Source organism: Mustela erminea, chromosome 3 (genome assembly GCF_009829155.1).
Source record: "Mustela erminea isolate mMusErm1 chromosome 3, mMusErm1.Pri, whole genome shotgun sequence".
Lineage (NCBI taxonomy): Eukaryota > Metazoa > Chordata > Mammalia > Carnivora > Mustelidae > Mustela > Mustela erminea.
The window spans coordinates 119,195,303-119,216,868 of record NC_045616.1 but is presented as its reverse complement, the minus strand read 5'-3'; the positions used below and the strand labels follow the sequence as shown (position 1 = coordinate 119,216,868).

At 49.6% G+C, this 21,566-nt stretch overlaps 1 protein-coding gene and 1 long non-coding RNA gene across 3 annotated transcripts in view; both read left to right on the top strand.

The window, feature by feature from the left end:
- Positions 1–154: 154 nt before the first annotated feature.
- LOC116586807 lies at positions 155–14,248 on the top strand. The gene is made up of 5 exons (XR_004284157.1): positions 155–315; positions 1,552–1,755; positions 9,524–9,602; positions 10,048–10,241; positions 13,259–14,248. It is a non-coding gene; the product is annotated as an uncharacterized LOC116586807 (long non-coding RNA).
- Positions 14,249–20,194: 5,946 nt separating this feature from the next.
- The window catches only part of GALNT10 (polypeptide N-acetylgalactosaminyltransferase 10), a 212,574-nt gene continuing 211,202 nt past the window's right edge, over positions 20,195–21,566 (top strand). For both annotated transcript variants that reach the window (XR_004284156.1, XM_032337227.1), the window contains exon 1: positions 20,195–20,353. Coding sequence is in view for 1 of the 2 variants with exons in the window: in XM_032337227.1 (XP_032193118.1) it covers positions 20,195–20,353 (159 nt within the window). In the remaining variant the exon portion in view is untranslated. The remainder of the gene's footprint in view (positions 20,354–21,566) is intronic.

The window sequence follows — 21,566 nt, the reverse complement described above, 5'->3', positions numbered from 1 at the left end:
AGGCTTCCCTGAACTAAAATCAAGATGTCAACAGGGCTGTCTTCCTTCTGGAGGCTTTAGGAGAGAACTTGTTTCCTTGTCTTTCCCAGTTTCTAGAGACTGCCTGCATTCCTTCCATGTTCAAAACCAGTACCTTACCATCTTTAAATCTCTCTCTCTCTAGAGAGGCGTCTCGCACTCTCTCTGACCGTCCTGCCTTTCTCCTACGAGGACCCTTATGATTGTATTGAGCCCACCTGGACAATCGAGAATAATGTCTCCATGTCAACATCGTAGGGGGACCATTATCTGCCTACCACAAATACAAAGAGGAAGGTATGATAATAATTATGATTATCTCCATTTCACACAGAGAAAAACTAAGGCATAGAGGGGTTAAACTCATCCAGATAACAAGGAAGAGCCAGAACTCTGATTCATATTCAGGAGTTCTGATCCACTGCTATTATTATCCACTGTATTTGTCCCTTTCAAGCCAAATAGCACAGAATTTCAAGTCACCCAGACCTGGGCAAGTCACTTAACTATCCTGTGCCTCACTTTTGCCATCTGCAAAATGGAGCTAATGATTTTGTGTTTATGAACATTTGAGGTTATGCACATGATACCCCCAGCACATACTAGGTGATCAACAGGGGGAGGCCACCATTTCTAAAACTGCTATTCGAGGTATAGAGACAGCAGGGGCCTGGAGACAGATGCAGTGCCCTTGCAGGGGGTGGGGTGGCCAGGCCAAGGAGGAAATGGTCAGCTGGGCTCAGAGGAGTTGAGTTTCCAAGTACAGCTGTGGAGTTCGCCCTGAGGTGGAGGTCTTCTGCTGGCTGTTAGAACACAGGGGAGGGGACACCTAGCCAGGTTCAGCCATCTGGGGGAGCAAGTCTAGGGGCAGACAAGGCTGGAATATGGGGCTTTCATTGTGGATTGGTGGCAAAATAAGCAGATATAAAACCTACTGTCTTCCCTAACTCCTTTCTCGCATCCTTAGCAATGGCATGTCAGCTCATCCCCTCAAAACAAACTGTTGGCCAGGCCCTACTTTGAAAGCACATACTTGGGGAGCAACCACATACCCGAGTCCCCCAGAACTTGGCTGCCAGGTGTGCCCTACCCTTTGCCCCCTGCTGAGCTGACTTGCTGCAGGGGACAGCGGACAACAGAAGGACAGCAGGATTTATCACTGCCCTAACTTGTCCATTTGTCTTCTGCTTGGAGGGTCCTGACAAGGGAGCTCCCAGGGACCGCACTGGAGCGTTACTGGAGTTCTTGACAGAGACACATGGCGGTGATTACACGCGGTGTTAGGCACAGTTACTACAAGGCGCCGCAGCTTCGATTCCTCTCTTGAGCACAGTCTCAAATTGACTCCACAGCCTCCTTTGCTTCCAAGTCCTTCTATAAATTCTGTGTGGTGATGGAGGAGAAGTGGGGGGCACAGAAGGCCCAAGAAGGGGCTTCTTTTCCCCAAGGGCTGAGATGGGGGGTTTCCTCTGGTGGCACAATTGAATGGGGCAGCCTAGAATGACCTTCTTCATCACCAGACTTCTGTCCTAGAACAGGAAAGCATTTGTTCCTTGCTCAAGCACGAGACTCAAACCAAGAGGTCCCTGGGAAAGGGAGTATGGTGATGGTGTTGGAAGGCTGACAGCATTTCCCGAGATGACGGGCAGAGGAAAAGAAGATGGTACCACAGAGATTGTCCCGGCTGTGAACTGCAAATCCTGAGCTATGGCTGGAGTTTTGTCCTGTCTCTGCCAGGTATGTATCTGGCATTTGCTCGCATACCACCATTGACGGGGGACTCACTACTTCTCAAGGCAGCTTATTCCTCTCTTGGGCAGCTAGTGCTTCAGATGGAACAGGAATCTGCCTCTAGCTGCGGGTCTTGGATCAGACTTTCAGTCCACTTTCTCAACCACAGTGTTTCTCCAAGAGCTGCTTCGTCTAAGAATCCTCTGGGGAGCTCATTTAAATGTAGATACCTGGGCCCAACCCCAACCTGGCAACCCAGAATATCTGAGGCAGGGGCCTTGGCCTCTGCATTGGTAAGGGTGCCTTCTCTGCAACATAAGAGTTGTGGGTCCCTGAAATGAGTTGGAAGGGAGCCCATGAGCAAAGAATGTCCCAAGGGAAAGCAGGGAACCTGGAGGACAGCCTCCCCCAACTTGTCAAACACTGTCAAGGCTGGGGGCTGCTTGGGCAGGAAGGCCCACTAGACAGGGAAGAACTAACCAGGAAATCCCAAATGACAGCCAGCACTTACGGGTACCCACCTGTGCAAACCTAGTCCAGAGGCTTTGACATCACCCCTCTGTGTGCAGCCATGACACCGATCCCCACTTAACAAACAAGGAAACTGAGGTTCAGAGGGGTGGCTTGCCCCCAGAAATATATGCAGAAAGTGGCAGCGTAAGGTTTGACTTCACACTCCTGACCACCATCCAGTAGCTTGACGGGAACCCCAGATCTAAGCCTCCTGAGACCCCGGCCTCTTCCTTTCTCTCAGTGAGCAGATGAAGTTGCTGTCGTTTAACTGTGGGCCACACTTCACGCTGACCACCCAGCGAGAGAGAGAGAGCCCTTCTGGCCCTTTGGAGGGGGCCCTGGCCAGTCCCCAGAGAGGCAGGGCTTCCGGTGGCTTCGGCTTCCGGGTGATGATTCTGGCCCCGGGGAAGAGCGCAGCCCCTCAGGGAGCCCACCCGGTCATTCCTGCAGGCAAGCCACATGCCAAGCATATGTAGGGCCTGAGCAAGAGTATCGCACATGTCTGAGGAGTTAGAAGTTACACATTGAGGTAACAAACTGTAAAAAACAAACAAACAGGCAAAAACAAACATAAAAATCCCATGTTCTGTTTTACTATCTTGACAAATATTCTTTTGTTTGGGCCTGGCAGGCCAAGTTCAAATTTGAAATGTGAAGGAGCTCCTTGCTTCCTGGAACGTGGCCATAAGGAGAGAGCTGTCCCCTGGCCCCATCTCCTGGCGCAGCCCCCTCTCCACCCAGGACTCTGTCTCATGCCCCAAAAGCTTCCCATCATGTGCGAACACCACAGCTGTCACATCCCAGTCCCATCCACGTGCCCTGCAAACAGCTGTGCCTGGGTCCCCTCGGGCCAGGCAGATTCATTTGGGGGAGCTCTGCCGTGCCCTGCCTGCTGCAGACAGGGCCTCTGTTCCGCTGGCTTCGCCCTCCCTGTGCGCTGCTGCAGCTGTTGAGCACGGGGACGAAGGTGGTCGGGGGCTCGGGGCACTGCAGCTCCTTGGGCCATGTACATTAGTATGCCACTCAGCCACTGCGGGGGCCTGTAGTCCCTGCTCTCAGCCTGGCACCGGGCCTGGCGGCGGTGCCCGGGAGGCAGCCTCTCCCACAGCAAATGAAGCATGGGGCCAGGCAATGAAGTCTTGCTTATAGCTCCAGGCTGCAAATGAGGGAGACAGGGAGAGAGAAAGAGAATCTTATACTCCAGGCAGGGAAGGAGGTCACCTAGATCATGAGATCATAACTGCTTCACACCTCACCTGGAAGTTGCCTATTAAATCTTATTATCTTTGGATTTTTAAAATAGTATGATGCGTCTCACCGGGCGATGACATCAGCGGCCATCCTACGTGTCAGTGGTGATCAAAGAGCCATCTGGACCAGCTGTGTCAGTTTCACCTGTTCTTAGGCCCCCGTCCAACCTCAGGAACCAGAAACTCTGGAGGGGAGCCGAGCCCCCAGTGTTTAACAAGACCTCCAGCTAATTCAGATGCTTACCCAAGTCCACGAACCACTGATGTGGACGATGCAGAGTCATTGATGGTTTCCGAGCAGCGTAGCGATTCTGTGAGAGCTGGGTGCCTCAGTATGCATTCATTTAACAAATACTTACTGAGAACCAAGCACTGTGTTAGGCACTGGGGGTTCAAGATCGAGTGTCTGTCCTCAAATTGCTCACAGCAGAGCCCAGGAGCAGGCAAGTAAACAGATCACAGCACGGGGCGGTGACAAACGCTAACATGGGACAGAGGAGGGTCAGCAGGCAGTGGAGGGGTATCGGGCAAGGCCCCCCTGGAGGCAGCACCTCCTCCTCCAGAACCTGGAAGAACCCGCATTGCCCGATACAGAGCAGAGAACAGTCAGCTGTTCCTGGGGACAGACTCTCTCCTTGACCAGCCTTTACCAGGGCTCCTCTGAGCCGTCTTCTCAATTGGGCCTTGATCGTAGCGCTCATCCTGCCTTTGGTCTGCCCAGCCCAGTATTAGCTAAGAATCCTTTCAGGTCATCCCCTCACCCAGAAGATCTGATCACCCTTGACACCTGAACAAATTCCTCGTCTCTTACTCTTGCTGTCTAACCCCTGGACTTTAGCAAGAACCCTGTTAAGTCAGTGTAGCAAAATCCCCCTAACCTGGACACTTCCTCTTAGTGATTTTCCATCCATTGACTCCCTCCCTGTGCTCATTGCCTATAAATCCCCAGCTGTCTTTGTTGGACTGGAAGTTGAGCCCTATCTCTCTCCTGTACTGCAAAACTCCTATTACATCAGTCCTGAATAGTTTTCCTTGCCAGTTTAACGAGTGTCCGGATAGATTTTTCTTTAATGCTGGATAAGGAGAACCATTGTGCACAGACTTAGAAGGAGAGAACATGGACCAGCTCATTAAGGCCCTTAGCATGGCTCACATGTTAGGGCAAAGTGTGAGTGAGTTGTCTGGAGAAATAAATGGGTCTGTGAGGCTCTCCAGGAGTTTGGGGTTTGTCCTGTAGGCAGTGAGATGTAGGAGGACATCTTAAGCAGAAGAGTGACATTCTAGAGGTTTTCGTTCTAGAAAGACCTCTCTGGCAGGCTGCCTCACAGAGTATGGATTGGAGAACCCAGGCCTGGAACCCCAAAAGACCAGTGAGGAGACTGCTGTCCCCAGGGGAGAAGAGGGTGTGGACAGAGCTGGCGTAGGGCAGGTGGCTATAGGGAAGGAGACAGCTTTGAGATCAATTTAGAGAGTGGGCCACACATCAGAGTCACTGGGGAGAATCTTGAAACATACCCATGCCCCCATCGGAGCCCCTGAATCAGAAACTCAAGCATCTGTATGTTTAAAAAGCTTCCCGGGTCAGTCAGCCGAAGCCAGAGCTGAGAACCACTGAGTAGGAGGTAAAGAGACCCAGCCTGCTGACAGATTGATGGGGGAGGACAAGAGTGAAGGGAAAGAAGAGTGTGTGTGTGTGTGTGTGTGTGTGTGTGTGTTGAGGGGGTGTCCCCCAGGAGTCTGTGTGAGTCATCCGAAATGCCAGTCACTGCATTTCAGAAGGTGAATCACGAGTCTCGACTGGGGCGGTCAGGGTCTGAAAGCTTCATTCTCTTTAGGTGCAAAGATATTGGGTTTTGAGGGGTAGAAGCTCACATATGTGACCCATTTGATTCAAGGGATTGAATTCAGACTCATTCATTCACTTCTTCATTCATTCAGAAAATGTGGAATTGCTGTTGGCAGAAGACCCCCCACCCCATTTCCCACGATGGGAAGAAGGCCAAGGGCCTGTGTGGGGTTCCCTGGTGGCCTCCCTTTGGTTGACAGGACAGGCCCAGGTGTGCGAGCCCAGACAACCTTGCAGCCAGGTCATCTGCTATCTCCGCTGGGGGAAGTGCTTCCTGACAGCTGCTCTGAAGTGATTCTCCTTCAATTTCCATTTTATAGCTCCTTGTTCCCTCCTCAGCGGGAGGCTGTGTCTCCGAAGAAGTCAGTCTGACATTGAGGGCGGCGATTACCATGCCCTTCGCCTGGCTGAGATTTCTTGGTCATCTCCCACCGTTGGTGCTGTTAAGTTTCTCTGCATTGATTAGTAACCCAGATATCTATCAAGCAGCTGCTGGGTGCCCGTCAGAGAGCTGGGTGTTACCGAGCCTGGGGATGGATAAGAAGAGCCACTTGGGTTGGCCTTGCCATCACCCACTCACGCGTGATCCCTCACAACCAATTAACAAATGTTTGTAGAGTACAAGCAAGGAATTGAGGTGTGTATTATTTAAAACCCCAAAGGTACCCACAACAGAACTAAATATTGCAGAGTATCTATCTAAAATTGGAAGGCAGAAGGCAGGAGTGAGCTAAATCCTCATCAATCATACTAAGAAGTCAATGGATAATGTCCCGAGTTGATAAATCAAGGAATACAGGTTATAAGTCTTTGACAGGAACCACTGGAGTATGGTGATTAAGAGAATTTAGGTGTCTGGAATCCAGACCCGAGTTGAAATCCCATTTTTATCGCTTACCAGCTGTGTAGGACCTTGGACAGGTCACTTATTTTCTCCATGCCTTAGTTTCCCCATCTGTACAGTGGGCATAATAATGGTGGCTACCTCATGGGCTTGCGGTGAGCACTCATGGAAACAGTGTACAGAAAAGGTTTAGCACAGGATTTAGCACATGACAAGCCTCTGTTTTAGCCAAAGCTAACAAGAGAAACAGTTAAACAATGTTAGTCTGGGGGAACAGGACATGGTAGGGAAGGGATGGTTGCTTTTTATGATCAGTTCTCTGAATTACTTAGTTTTGTAGCCATATGCACACATCGCATTGCTAAAAATAAAATTTTAAAGTATATCTACACACTGGGTAATGACAGTAGAAAACTGAAGGCTTACTGAACTTTTCTGGCTTGAGTATCTCTGTTTTTGCCACATTCAAACTCCTCTTCCTCTTTCCTGCCCTGTTTTCATCCTCCGTTTCCCAACTCCTCCTCTTCCCTTTCTTTTAGTTTGTTTTGACTGTCACTGGCTCTTAACTGCTCTCAGTAGGGTTTGGCGTCTGTATTAAATTGTTAGGGCTGTCATAACCAAATACCATGGATTCAGTAGTTTGAACATAGAAAATGATTTTCTGGAAGCTAGAAGTCCAAGATCAGTTGTCTGTAGGCTTCGCTTCTTCTGAGGCCTCTCTCCTTGGCCTGTAGAGGGCCACCTTCTTGCTGTGTCTGCACGTGGTCTTTCCTCTGTAAGTGCATTCCTGATGTCTCTCTGTGTCCAAATTTCTTTGTATAAGGGCACCAGTCAGACTGGATTAGGGCATACCCCAAAGACCTCATTCTAACTGAATTACCTCCTTAAAGACCCTATCTTCAAATGCAGTCACGTTCTGAAATTCTTTTCCGTGTCCCTTCATTTTCTTAGCAAACTCCTACACATCCTTCAGGATCCCAAATATCCCCTTCTCTGTGACCTCTCCTACATACCCCTCAGCAGGATTACCATCCCTCTTCTGTGCTCTCATGGCAGCCTGTGCGTTCCCAATAAAACACGTCTAGTGTTCTATCAAGGTTTTGCATACTTGCCTATGGGGCGTTTAAACGCTTATTAGTCATCTTTGAACCTTCAGTGCTTGGAGCAGGGCCTGGCCCACAATTTGTGTTCAATGAATAAGGGAATGAATGAATAACTGAATCTTTTCTGCTATGGCATCAGCCCCTTTTTCTGGTTGCTCAGAAGGAATAGAAACCAATTTGTCACTCTGCTCTATGCGGATTAGTCACAGTTTAATCAACTACAGGGTAGTGTGATCTATTTACTGAGCAAAGTGAATGCTAGAAAAACAATTCCAATTTTAATGCTAAATTGTCAGTGCTTTCACACACTTACCCTGCCTCAATTCTTGGGCTTACTCCGGAGGCTAACTGATGCACTGGACTGAGATAGTGATGTAGGAAAGACGTTGTGGTCCAGAGACAATGGCCAAGAAGGAATTCCTGAGACATCTTTGGCACCAAAAGGTAAAGCATGGGAACAGGACCCGTGGGCAGAAAGAGCTGCATTGGGGTCACAAGGAGAGGCTAATTATATATTTTAAGTTGGGAGGGGGTTAGGAATAGGGTAAGTCTGTGAACAATTTTGGAAGCAGGGTTTCCAGGACCTTGAGGGGGCCAGCTGGTCATTTATGACTGTTTAATAAAACCTTAGTCATGAGACCCTTCAGATGTGTATCGGTGGGTCATAGGCTTCCGGGATGTTTGCCAACATATATCTTGGGGGTTAAAGGTAAAGGAAATTTCCAAAGCAATTTTGATATGTTAAAGAAGACTTACTGGATCCTGGGAGTTTTGCTCTTAGCCAAGTATTAACATTGAGAGAGTTGAGTTCCTAGAGGAATGTCACTCTGCCTGTATCAAGGACTTATCCGTGGGCTGTAGGCAGTAAGGAAATTTAATTTTTCTTTTGCATTTATTTCCCACGTCAGTAGAAGATCTGGGTTCTAGTCCCCTCTCACTTTCCTCTATGGATTTGTGGAGTCTCCTCACATTCATAATGAAGGGGCTGGGCCAGCGACTCCTGGTGGCTCAGTGGGTGGGGCCTCTGCCTTAGGCTCAGGTCATGATCTCGGGGTTCTGGGATGGAGCCCTGGGTTGGCCTGGCTCTGCAGGGACCTGCTTCCCCCTCTCTCTGCCTGCCTCTCTGCCTGCTAGTGATCTCTCTGTGTGTCAAATAAATAAATAAATCTTTAAAAAAAAATTATGGAAGGGGCTAGAGCATATCAGGAGTTGAAAATTCCAAGACCCACAAGGGCCATAGTGACAATTTGGCTCAGTGACCCCTCAGCCCCCAGCTTTGTTATGGCCATGCAGGAAAACAGGCCCATGGTTTGCCAGATCTTGCGATCTTTAAGAGAAACTGGGAGGGTCAATTTCTATACAGAATGCGTGATTAAAAAATTTTATCGCATGGGTCTGGTATGTGAAGAGTCAGGCGCTCTCCTACATTGTTGGTATGAGTGCAAAAGGATTCAGCCCTTATGGGAGGGAACTAGGGTTTATCTTTTGAATGAAAGGCATGGTTACGTTTGATCCAGCCAATCCTACCTCTAAGAATTTCCTCTCAAAATTCAACTCCCTGTTAACAAAGGAGACCTATACCAGGTTATTCACGAAGGCATTACTTGACTAGCCTCTGATGCAAAGAACTCCAAATGTCCACCCATAGGGGACTGTTTGAACCCGGCTTTATTCACACCAAGCAGTACTTTGCAAGTGGAAAGCAGAATGGGACAATCTCTATGTATTTAAGTGGAATGATCTCCAGAATCATTTACATGATAAAAGCAAAGTGCAACACAGTGAATAGAAAAATGCTCTTCAAACTTGAGTCCCCCAGCTGAAAGAACGCATTTGCCAAATGCACTGCACTGCTTCCTTCCTAGCTCTCTCTGCAGCTGGAGGTATGGGTCAGCGATGCGCGTGTGTGCCTGTGTGTGTTTGAGCTTTGTTACGTAGTTCATTTAGGTCTCCCATAGTAAGTGGCAGACTTCCTACAGGGACAAGGACTGCCCAGAGAGCCATTGGCAAAACCAATGTCTTATTTGATCACCCAAAAGGAGTCACACTGGTGTAACTTGCCAGAAAGAATCTTGGACTTTTTCCTCGACTTGGATTTCCATAGTATTAGGTTCTAATACCAGCCCTGCATCTTACCGCCATGAGGACCTTTCTCCTTCCTCCCACCTAATACATTGTTATTTGTGTGTTCATGCTTATAATGTCTTTTCTGCACTAGACCGTGAGCGCTGCAAGACTGGATTTATCTGTTTGCCCATCATGGAATCTCTAGCACTTGCCATACTGCTTCGTATGGGGTAGGTTCTTAATCTCAGTGGAATGAATGACTAAAATGAATGGGTAATGTACGTAAAGAACTTAGCAGAACACATAGAGATGGTGAAGTGTTCTATTACAGGGAGTAGCAGTTCACTTAATGTTAGGATGAAGGTGATGACAAGGTGTGTGACTTTAGACGAATGAAATACCTGAGGCTCAGTTTTCTCATCTGTATCATAGACCCAATAATACCTCCTTCTAGGTGTTGATGGGAGCGTTGATAAGATAACATATACCAATCACTCAGTGTATGGCTTGGCACATAAGAGATACTAAGTGCTGGCGATGATTAGAAAAACAGCGTAAAACAAACAGAAAAATCGGGCAAACCCTTGTTCGATGGGAAGGGTCAAGAGCATTGCAAGAAGAGGCTGTTTGCACCTTCCACTGTCATCTAACTTAGCCCTGTCCATTCTTCAACAGGTGCTGGCTGAGCAGACACTACATGCTGGATACCAGGCCAGCTGCTAAGTGCAGCCTCGAGAAACAAGCAATTTATGACCCTGAGTTTCTTGCAGGGGTGATGAACATGTTCTACAATTGTGGTGGTGGGTGCGCACAAGTGTGTGAATATACTCCAAACCACTGAACTGTACACTTTAAGTGGATGAGTGAAGGTAGGACACGTGAGTTCTAGCTCAATAATGCTGCTCTTAAAAACAAAACAAAACAAAAAAGGAAGAAATGAACAATAGACCTGAGTCTACTACTTCCTAGCTTTGTGATTTCTCTGCTAAGGTTTTCTCTTCCCGAAAATAGGAATAATAACAGAACCTACCTCATAGGCTTTTGGTGTGGATTGAAAGAAATAAAATTTGGGGGCGCCTGGGTGACTTAGTCAGATAAACGGCCAACTCTTGATTTCGGCTCAGGTCATGATCTGGGGGTCCTGGGGTAGAGACTTGCAACAGGCTCCATACTCAGCAAGGAGTCTGCTTTGAGATTCTCCCTCTCCCTCTGCCCCTCTTCTCTCTCTCTCTCTCTCTCAAATAAATAAATAAATCTTAAACAACAACAAAAAAGAAATAATGTTTGTAAAGTACTAGGTTAGAGTTTGGTCTGTAATAAGATCTCCATAAATATTAGCTAACATCACCATCATCATCTCTATGAATACATAAATACTAAAGCAGAAATTACACAAGTTATATAGGAAAAAGAGCTCCACTGGGTAGGAGGCGGAAGGAGCCAGTGAGTAAATGAGGCCAGGGGAGCTGACATCTAAGCTAGGAATTCACCCACAGAAGGCAGTGCTGAGTTGACCTGGAGAGGGATCAGCGCAAGCCAAGGCATGGCGCTGGGAAGCAACATGGTTAAGCAAGATTATGGAGCTACTGGTAGTTTCGCACAAAGGGCAAGGCCAGCCCCCTGACCTCAGAGAGCAGACAATGAGGAGACCACTTGTGGGAAACCACATGGCAAGTTTGCACACTGTCCGTGGGCAGGGTGATGTTTAAGGGATGCAGGACCACAGTGACAGTGTTGTTAGAGACTCTTCCAACAATGCACATGGGACATGATACATGCTTTAACCTGGACTTTGAGATGAGAGTGCCAAGGCCAAGGCTCTTTTGATCAGAAGGGACAGAAGATCACTCACACCTTCAGGGAAAGGGAATACAGCAGGAACCACCACTGCCACCACCACCATCACCACCCCCCACCCCCACCCCTCCCACCCCTTACACCCCACCCCACCTCACCAGAAAAGAAGCCCCAGGGCAGGGATCCAGGCAGGACCCTAGAAACCATCACCGGAGCTAGAAGACCAGGAGCCAAGGTGGTTCTCTTACATAGTTTTCTCTCTGCGCACCTCTGTTCCTCTCACTTCTGCTTCATTGTCTTCTTCTGACTGATGCACTCCCTGTGTTACTCCTGGCTTTATGCTTTCCTGAACCTTCTCCTTGTGTGTGGCCCAAGAGTCATCTCCACCTTGATGTTACCTGGAGCGCCAGCAGCTGTCTTCTTCCCTCGGTGGCCCTTGAGTCCAGTTTCTTTCCTTTTTTAAAAATTTTATTCATTTGAGACAAACACACACACACACACACACACACACACATACACACAGAGGGGATGAATGCGGGAGAGAGGCAGTGGGAGAAGGAGCAGCAGACTTCCCACTGAGTAGGGATCCGAACTCAGGGCTCTATCCCAGGAGCCTGGGATCATGACCTGAGCAGGAGGCAGATGCTTATCCAAAGGAGCCACCCAGGTTCCCCTTGATTCCAATTTCTGAGACAGAATCTGAGGGGCTCCGCTCGTGCTTTATATCCAGGTCAGGTACATCTTCGGCCCAGCGGCAGCCCAGAGGTGAGGCCGGGGGCTGGTTCCCAAGCCAGGGGACTCAGCCATTGGGGTAGCAGGTTTCTGATCAGGGAGGCTTCTCACAGGCCTCTGAAATATGTCTCACACAGGAGGCCCGGAGAGGAAGGGATACATTTACAATTTATTAGGCAATAAAATCAGCATTATTAGGTAATTGTGTGAATGTGGGAGGTGAGCTGGAGTGGAGGCAAAGATGACGTCAGGAGCCGGCTTGGGTCACTGGGTGATATCTCGGCTCCCCTCTCCTCTAAGTCCGTGCTGTTCTCAGCTTCTCGGGAAGCTTCTCCATTGGATTCAGTCAGGGTCTCCGGCTCTCTCACCCCGGGAAACGTGAGGAGAGTTTAGTAAGAGGGCAACAGGAAAGGAGAGCGACAAGGGAGCGTGCAGGACCTTGGGGCAGGGAACTGGGCTGCGCTGTCCAGAGGGAGGCGGCGAGGGGAGCCCCTCTTACGGGAACGCAGAGAGGGAGGCCCCCTGACCGCAGCTGTGTGGCCTTTACTGCGGACACATCCAGGAAGGAAGCCGGGCAGAGAAACCCCCGGCCTTGGTTCTTCTCTCACCCTCTGAAATCCTGGCCCAGCTCTAACCCCAACAGGAAGGCTGTGAGGAAGGAAGCCCGCTGATTTGTGGTCTAGAGCCACTCTGGGGCGGGGAGCTGGGAGGAGCAAAGGTAAGATACTCACTACATTCCTTCCTCTTGGTGGGGCTGGGAGCCAATCCCCGTCCCGTGGGCTGCAAGTGCCCACGGCTTCCTGATAGCCTCTACATCATAACCACAGAACAGAAATGTGACTGTTCTAATTTGCCTTAGGTAAATCAGGGATCCATCCTTGGACCAGTCATTATAGGGGAAAGGGACAGCATGCTTCTGAATGGCTGAGCCAGAAGCTAAGGCTGGGGTCAGCGCTGATCTCAGCTCCTAGCTGAGATGGAGGAAGGTAAATCCCCAAGGAAAATCAGGGCGCTGTCTAGCTAATCAGATAAAAAGAACAGACGTTCACTACTGCCCATAACGGGGCTCACTGAGGACTTTGGAGCAGGGTTTTCTTTGTTGTTGTTGTTTTGTTCTTGCTGGACAGATTGGAGGTAAGACACAATGGGTGAATGGGTGAGCCCAGCCCTAAAGGATGGAGAGGCCCCCTCCCCAGGCCTCAGTTTCCTAGCAGGGATGCGTCTTAATATTCTGTGTTTCTGACACTTACCAGAGAGTTGTTAACCAACAAATTAAGCCCTCTCACCAACTGCACAAACCCCTGTAGCCAGTAAAGACCTCCAAGGATTGTTTTCTGAATTCTCTCCCTGCCTTTAGACCTGGAACAGACCTCTCCAGACCCACTGAAGTTTGCTGGAAGGTGCCACCTAGTGGAACATCAGATGACCTGCCGCTTAGACCAAAAGAACCCTTAGGAGGGTTCTAGAGGCCTGAAAGCCACTGAGCCACGGCTCTCTCGAACTGGACTGCAGATGGCAATCGCCTGGGGAGGGCCGGGTCCTACCCCCAGAAGTTCTGACTACATTTGTGTGGGGTCCAGGGCAGGCACACCCCCGTGATTCTATGCACTGCCAAGGTTGAGACCATTGCGTCATAGAGCATCCAACCCTTTATCTTGCAGAGGTGTCCACAGATTCGAACCACTTCTCCACAGGTCTCAGACTCCTAAGAAGCCCCTTTCTCCTGCACCCCACCACCTCTCCATTTGTGTCTTTGAACAACTTTTTCCCTTCATGCACAAATGAAAAATAATTAAAGGGGAAGCACTCTCATTTCCCACACCCAGATACTGAGTTGAGGGGCAGTGCCAGGAGAAGGATGGCTCCCTAAACCCCTGATATTTGCATCTGACGCTCCCGACGAATACTCTGTTTGAGATGTGCCCAACTAATGACGTAGTCTATTTACTTGTTGAAATTTATGGCATTCTCTGTTTGCTCTTTCAAAACGAATCCTACTTGAAGCACCTTCCACATCTGCTGCTTTGATTCAGCAGCATTTCTTTATAGTTGGCAGGACTGGTTTAATTGGCATCTCCTTGTGGAAATGACAAAGTAGACTCCGAGAGAGAGACAGACAATTTTCTGTCTAGAGGTCATTTCAAATAGGCATCCTGCAAATCCTTTCTTTTTATTCAAACTAGAGCTGAAATGCCACTAAATGCACACTCTGGGCTGAACCACCTGAGTAGTGTTCCATGTCTGGCTCCCCTTTTCCCTCCCTACCTTGAAAGATTGAGTCCCTGAATTTTAGAATTTAAAAAGACTTCAAAGAGCATCTGGTTTGACTGTTTTATTTAATGCAACCATATTCTATATTTATCTAGACCTCTCTAATTCCTGCTATCACATACACTCATGGACCCATACATGATAAACCTTGATGCTCAGAGAATTTGGGCAGCCTATCTGAGCCACACAGGAAGTTAAGAGCAAAGTTTGGACCAATCCAGGCTGAGAGCCAGCTGTAGAAATATCAGCTCCAGGACTTTGTTCTCTTCCTCGATATAAGAAGTTGGAGCCTTGTTAAATGGCCATCCTGGTAGAGATAGCAATATGGGTCATTGACACCAGTGTTAATGAGTTTCCTGAGTGCAGGTTTTAAAGAGGTGAGTGCTTGATTGATTAATTGACTCATTCATTCATTTCCCAAGTGTTTTCTGAGAATCCACTTTGGATGGGGTTCTGTACTAACAGTGAGAGTATCCTGGGGAGCAAAACAGATAAACACAAACAAACAACATGATCCCTGTCCTCATTGGGTTTATAATCCAGCAGAGGAGACAGATATCAATCGTCCAGGAACCATAAACGCTGTGACTGCTAAGGAAAGGCATTGCTAAGAGGTCACACAACTGGGGAACTTAGTCCGTTGAGAAAGCTAGGTGGGCTTCTTCGAGAATGTATGCGGATCTTGATGATTTCCAAGGAGTGGAAGAGCAAGAATTCTGGCTTTGGGTTTGCATCAGGCATAGAAGTCCAACACCCAGAGCATCTTAGATTTTGCTTAGGGTCAAGCAGACCTCTGTCTTACCATCTTGGAAATTATATCATTAAAGGGTCATGATGATCCCCATTTCACAAATGAGGAGACTGAGGCTCAGCACAGCTAACTGACTTGACCAAGGTTAAAGAGTGTTTGAGGTGGACTGAGTTGCAGACCCACACCCCCTGGCTTGCCGCTCTGTTCCATTTTCATAGCTCATCAGCTCAGACCTAGGCCAGACCAGCCTGAGGGGATAGCCCTGGACAAATGGGGTCAGCAACAAAGGACCCTGAGAAAGCCAAGGTGAAGAGATCTCGTTAAAAAGGTTTTCATATCGTCATCAGGGAGGGTGTGGGCCTGCCCCTATCACTTCTCTTCTGGTTGACCCTTCTTGTGGAAGTGGGTCTCAGGGGATCCCAAAGGATCTGCCTGTTACTGATGACAGGATGGCACACTGAAAAGGAAGCAAGAGCATAAGCAGATCATTGAAAAAAAAAGAAGAAAGAAGAAAAGGAAACAAAGATGGGAAGATGGGGGGGAAAGAGAGGAGATACTCACCATGCAGCAAACATTGGTATGAAATCCTTTCCATGTGTCAGGCATGTATGGTGCAGGGTTTGGGGATAAAGCAGGAAAGGAGCAGCCAAGGCCTCTGCTCCATGCAGCTGATGCGTGATCTGGAGGCGCTCAATAACAAACAAGTAAATACACAAATAAATAAATTATGGCCTAGAGGGATGTGCACTGTGAAGAAAACATAGCAAGATGTAAGTTCAGTGGGTGCCTAGGTGGCTCAGTGGGTTAAAGCCTCTGCCTTTGTTTGGCTCAGGTCATGATCTCAGGATCCTGGGATTGAGCCCCGCATTGGGCTCTCCGCACAGCGGGAAGCCTGCTTCCCCTCCCCACAAAACTGCCTCTCTGCCTACTTGTGATCTCTGTCTGTCAAATAAAGAAAGAAAAATCTTAAAAAAAGGAAAAAAAAAGATGTAAGGTAGGCAACTTCAGGTGGGCCATCAGGGAGGGTCCCCGTGAGGAGGTGACATTTAAGCTAATATCTGAAGAATGAGAGGGAGGAGTAGTGGAGGAAGATTAGGGAATCAGCATTTCTGGCAGAGATAAGGGCTAATTCAAAGGCCTTGGGGCTGGATTGGGCAGAGAGTAGGGTCAGAACCAGGAAGAAGGTGTGGCGGCTGGTTTGGAGTGACAAGATTATGATAGGAGATGAGATTGGAGAGGCCCAGGCCACGGGTAAAAATTTAGCTGAAATCCTATTAATCCCTGTCTTCAGTGTTCCTCGCTGTGCTGGGCTTTTATTTCAGCCAAAGTTACTAATATCTTCAGATGGGTGTCTGTGGTAAGCCCTTTATGCACATCATCTCATTTAATACCCACAATAGGCTTAGGATAGGTCAGTCCAAAAGTAACCAATCTTGTTCTATTTCAGCTAGTGACCAGATCAGTTTTCCCAGAAAAACAGCCAGAACTAATAGGCTGCCTACATGTCTCAAATGGTATGGTCTGAGTGGGATAAAGCCCTAGGAGCTCCCCCCAGCATCCCCACACTGTAGAAGGTGATCAAAGAGCCCTGGGATTAAAGCTGGGTTCATGGGTTAGAGTTTCCATTGAAGGCTGAGGGAGCTGGTATGCAGCTTTGATCAACAAGTCACTCGGTAAGACACAAGAATAAGCTCAAATCCAATTTCGTACAGACTCCTCTAGGGAGCTGGAAGACGAGCTGAGGAGGAGAGAGACACTGAAGATTTTCCAGTACATGACTTCAGCCGCTATGCTCTACTCATCCTGTAATTATTGAGCACCTATTGTGTTTCAGGCCTGGGAGGGGCCATAGGTTAGCTTTGTGTGGTCTGAGCAGGAGTATGAGCTGAAATCCATGTGTCCTGCCTCAACTCCTGTTGCTTTGGCTCAGGGAGAAGGGGGACTTTTTTGCAGATTCCTCTGCTTGGAAGGAACACCAGTTTTCTGATTTCCAAAAAAAGAGAAGTATGTGCTAGCAGTAACAGAACATACTGTAAAGGATACCTGTTCTAAAGAAAAATGCAGCAAATGGAAATGGGGTGCTCTTTGATATTTTGGATCCGCTGGTCAGGGAGGCTTTCTCCTAGGCAGAAAATTTGGTCTGGTTCCTGAGAGATGTGGGGGAGAGGTATAGAGGACAAGATTGCTAGACAATGGCACAGCAAATGTGCAAAAGCTCTGAGGTGGTATCATCAGCTTGGTGCATTTGAGGTATGCAGCAAGAAGACCAGTGTAACTAGAAGGGAAGGAGAGAGAACAAAGTCTAGAAATTGGGTCAGATCATGTAGGGCCCCATGAGCTATATGGTAAGGATTCTCATAGATTATTCTAACACACAGGGAAGTCCCAGGCAGCTTCCCAGGAGCAGAGTGAGCCTTATGTTTATAAAAGGACCACTCAAGCTACTCTGTTTCTAGCATTGTGCTTTCGCTGTGAAGGCACATACGAGAATTTTGCAATATTATCTTCACCTCTAGGAACTTCCTTTTTGTCAGAGACAGATGGAAATTCAATTCTGTAAATACTGTGTTATCAACTGCAGTGTAAAAAGCATAGGGCTCTTCCTAGCAGGATTAATAATGCTAGCCAAAAGGTGGAAACGATTCCAAAAGTCCACACATGGATGAATGGCTAGACAAAGTGCGATATCTACATACAATGGAATATTACTAAATCTTCAAAAGGGATGAAAATCTGATACCTGCCACAAATGGATAGACCTCAGAAATATTATACTGAGTGAAGTAAGCCAAAAACAAAAGGACATATATCGTACGATTCTACTTATATGAAGTACGTAGTTAAACTCATAAAGACAGAAAGTAGAATGGTGGTTGTTATTGGGGGTTGAAAGGAAAGGAAATGAGGCATTATTGTTTAACAGGTACAGTTTCAGTTAGAGATGATGAGAAAGTTCTGGAGATGGATAGTGATGATGATGTATAATGGGAATATAGTAATGCCAATGAATGGTTTAAATTCTAAGTTTTATGTTATGTATATTTTACCACTGAAATAATTAAAAAAAACATTTTTAAGGTATAGAGCTAAGATCTAGGGATAGAATAGTGAGCCTTCTAGGCAGAGGCAGGAAAGGACCTCTGATGATAGCAAGAAGGCAAGTGAGCTGGGGCACAATGAAGAAAGAAAAGGTGAAGGCTCTTCACATATGGCCTTGCAGGATCTTGCAGCTCCTTATAGAAATCCATTGGACAGGGAAATCCATGTGAAAGCATGGGAAATCCATGGGAATCCAATGGGAATCCATGGGAAAGCACTGGACAGATTGGAGCAGAGGGGTGATACTAACTACTCGTTGTTAAAACCCTGCTAGTGGCTTTCTTTAATGAGTCTCCTTTGCAAGCCAGGGTAAGAAAAGCACTTACTCCACAGGGTAGCTAACTGTGGGCATTAAAAGAGGTAATGTGTGTCAAGGGTTTAACATGGTGTCTGGCACAGAGTAAGCCTTCAATAAAAGGTCAGCATTACTGTGACAGAAATTCAAAGAAAGACAGCAGCCCTCTGAGGATAAGTTTTGCAGGAGTCCGTGGAGGGGTAGCAGTTCAACTAGATGTGGAAGGATGAACAAAGGTTTCCATCAATATAGATGTGGAAGAGGAGCAGGCTTTCAGGGTGGAAGGAACTTCCTGGACAACAGCACATAAAGGAAAGCAACCAGCAACATGGCAGGTCAGAGGAAATAAAGCAAGGAGTGTGAACTCTGGAGCCTAGGTGACGGGAGTTCTTAAGGTTTGGGAGATGCCCAGATCCGACCTGTAATTTCAGCACAATAGAGCCTCCATGGCTCAGCCTGGAGCTGGAACAACGGCGAGGACTGCAGGGTGGCGGTTCGAGGCCGAGGGACTAGGCATGGGGGTCAGTGGTTGGGTGGGAGACGCAGAGAATCCAAAGGACACAGGTGGGGGTGGCAAAGAGAAAGGCATCCGAGAGGGTGCGTCATCCCTGGCCATCAGAGAGGAAGCAATTAAGGGAGAGCACTGAGGAGCCACAGGCATCACCGTCGGAGACCGCTCCGCAGCCGTTCACAGAGCCCAGGCAGCTCGACTTCTCCAGAGCCCTCATCGCGGTTACAAGGCACACTCCCTCGCCTAACGCAATTATGCATTTAATGTTTCAGCACCCGGACGACAGGGCTCGAATCTGTTTTCATTTCATCCCGGTGCCCGGCAGTGTCCGGCCCACATAGCTGAACAGGAGACAGAAACCGACAAGAGTTTTCGAGAAAGGGCTCCATGAGCTAAGCACCTAGAAGTATTTATGGGAGTGGAGGGCATTCCAGCGCCAAGGAGACTGGGCTTGCGTGCGAAAAGCTCCAGCAAAGCTCCTGCAGGGAGGCTCCGGTCCCCTCCCGCCGCTTTGCAGGCACAACAGACGGGGGTAGGCGGGCGCAGCACTCCACAGTTTACAAAGGGCGTTCACAACTAACGCCAGGAACTCTGAGAGGAGGAAAACTGGGGGCCCGCCGCAGACCCGTGCACGTGGAGCACAGTTACGGCTCCACTGCACGCCCGGACTACCGAGTCCCCGGGACAAAGTTGGTCCCCAGAGCGGAGCCACTCCGAGGGGTGGGCAGCCACAGTGCCGAGCGTCCCGCGGGCTGGAGCACTATCTGCACACCCCCGTGGGGTAGTCCGCAGCAGAGCTTGCGCGCAGAGCTTGGTGGGGGGGGGGGTTGGAGGGCTTGGGGGGGGCGGGGGGCGGTCCCCGGCGCGTCCGAGCGCGCGGACCAGCACCTCCGCTCAGCCCATACCAGTTAGCGCCCAACTCGCCAACTCCGGGACTTTCGCAAAGCTGCCGCGGGCGGGGTAACCACGGAGGAGCGGACCGCACCATCACGGCCCGAGAGGGGGAAGCGCTCGGCTCCGGGGCCCCCGCCGCGCCGGGGCGGGCGGGGAACAGCCGCGACGAGGCCGGGGCCCGCGGCGCCCAGACTTCAGCCGCCGAGCTGGAGCGGGGCGGGGCGGGGCGCGAGGCTCGGCCGGCTCAGGGGCGGCGGCGGCGGCGACATCCTCCCCCGTGGCGGCGGCGCGGTGGCAGAGGCCGGCTCCCCGGCCGGCGAGCGGCGGAAGTGCCGCGGAGTTGGAGCGGGGCCGGCGCCGCGGCAGCTTCTCCTCGCCCGAGCTGCTGCCGCCGCCGGGCGGACGGGCGGACGCGCGGAGCCGGGGGCCGTGCGGCGGGGCCGGCGGGGCGCGGCGGGGCTGACCGGCCCCGATGAGGCGGAAGGAGAAGCGGCTTCTGCAGGCGGTGGCGCTGGTGCTGGCGGCCCTGGTCCTTCTGCCCAACGTGGGGCTCTGGGCGCTGTACCGCGAGCGGCAGCCCGACGGCACCCCCGGGGGATCGGGGGCGGCGGTGGTCCCGGCGGCCGGACTGGTGAGACCCCCGTTGCTGTGGGGGGTGGGAATACTCTCTCCCCGCATTCACCTGGAGCCTTCGGTTCCTTCCTCCACCTTTCCTTTTCTGCCTCCTTAGCGTCAGCCCCTGAGACTCTTCGGTTCTTCGGTTCTTCCCATTTTGGGGATTGGGAACATTGAGGCTCAGAGAAGGACAGGGATTTGTCCAGGGCCCCCGTGTCAGCCAGAGGCAGAATCAGAACTAGAAACCGACACTCCTGTTGCTCAGTCTGGAAGGTCTGTTTCTTACCTTAGGTTACCATCCTCCTTTCTGTCCCTGTCTGGTATTCCCTTTCCTCCCAGCATCTTTTGCTTTTATAGAGTCCTGTCTGCATTCCTATACCCCAGGGTGACTCCTTCCTCAGGAGCTGCCGGTCCTTCTGTTTAGTGTCCAGGTCTTTTCTGCTTTTGTCCCCACCTGCTGATCCAAGATTGCCTCCTCAGGTCAGCCCCTTTCCTGTTTTCCCATCTGCGCAATGGGACACCTGACCTCCCTCCTCTCCCCATTTGTTTGCCCTCCCCTCTCCTCTCCCTCTCCCTCCCTCTTTCCCAGACCTGTGGGTGCCTTGGAGGATACAAAGATCATACTCCCCTTGGAGCTTCAGGTCTAGGGGGAGGGAGGAAGCTCTTGGTTCTTGAGGGACCTCCTGCCTTTGACCTTCTGGGAGTCCAGAAGTGGGAGTTCTGGTGGAGGGACCCCCAAAATTTCCCAGAGGCTATTTGTGCGCCGTGTGACCTGAGGATGGAACATCAGGTGCCTTCCGTGTCCCTTTGCAGAGTACCCATGATCCCTTTTGAACTTGTCCAGTTTGATTAGGTGCGTTGTTTCTTGCAGCCAAGACTAGGATCTTAATCGTTCCTGCTTCTGAACTCACCCACGTGTGTGTGTGTGTGTGTGTGTGTGTGTTGTGTCACACATAGATACAGACTCATAGCAGAAAGCTTTGTCAGAGCACTCCTGCCTTCCCAGCTCCTGGCTCAGTCAGTATGAGTGAGTGTATACATGCTTGAACTGTTTCACGCAGTGGGACATTTCAGGTTTTCTTATGGCATTTCTTGGTCCCATGGGAAGTGGATAACTTGCCCATAGGGGTCAAACTTGACTGATTGTTGGCAGGATGAGGGAAGGAACTGACTTTTGAGGTTGATGTTTTTCTCTCTCTTCCTGGTATCAGGCTGCTGCCTGGGCAGCC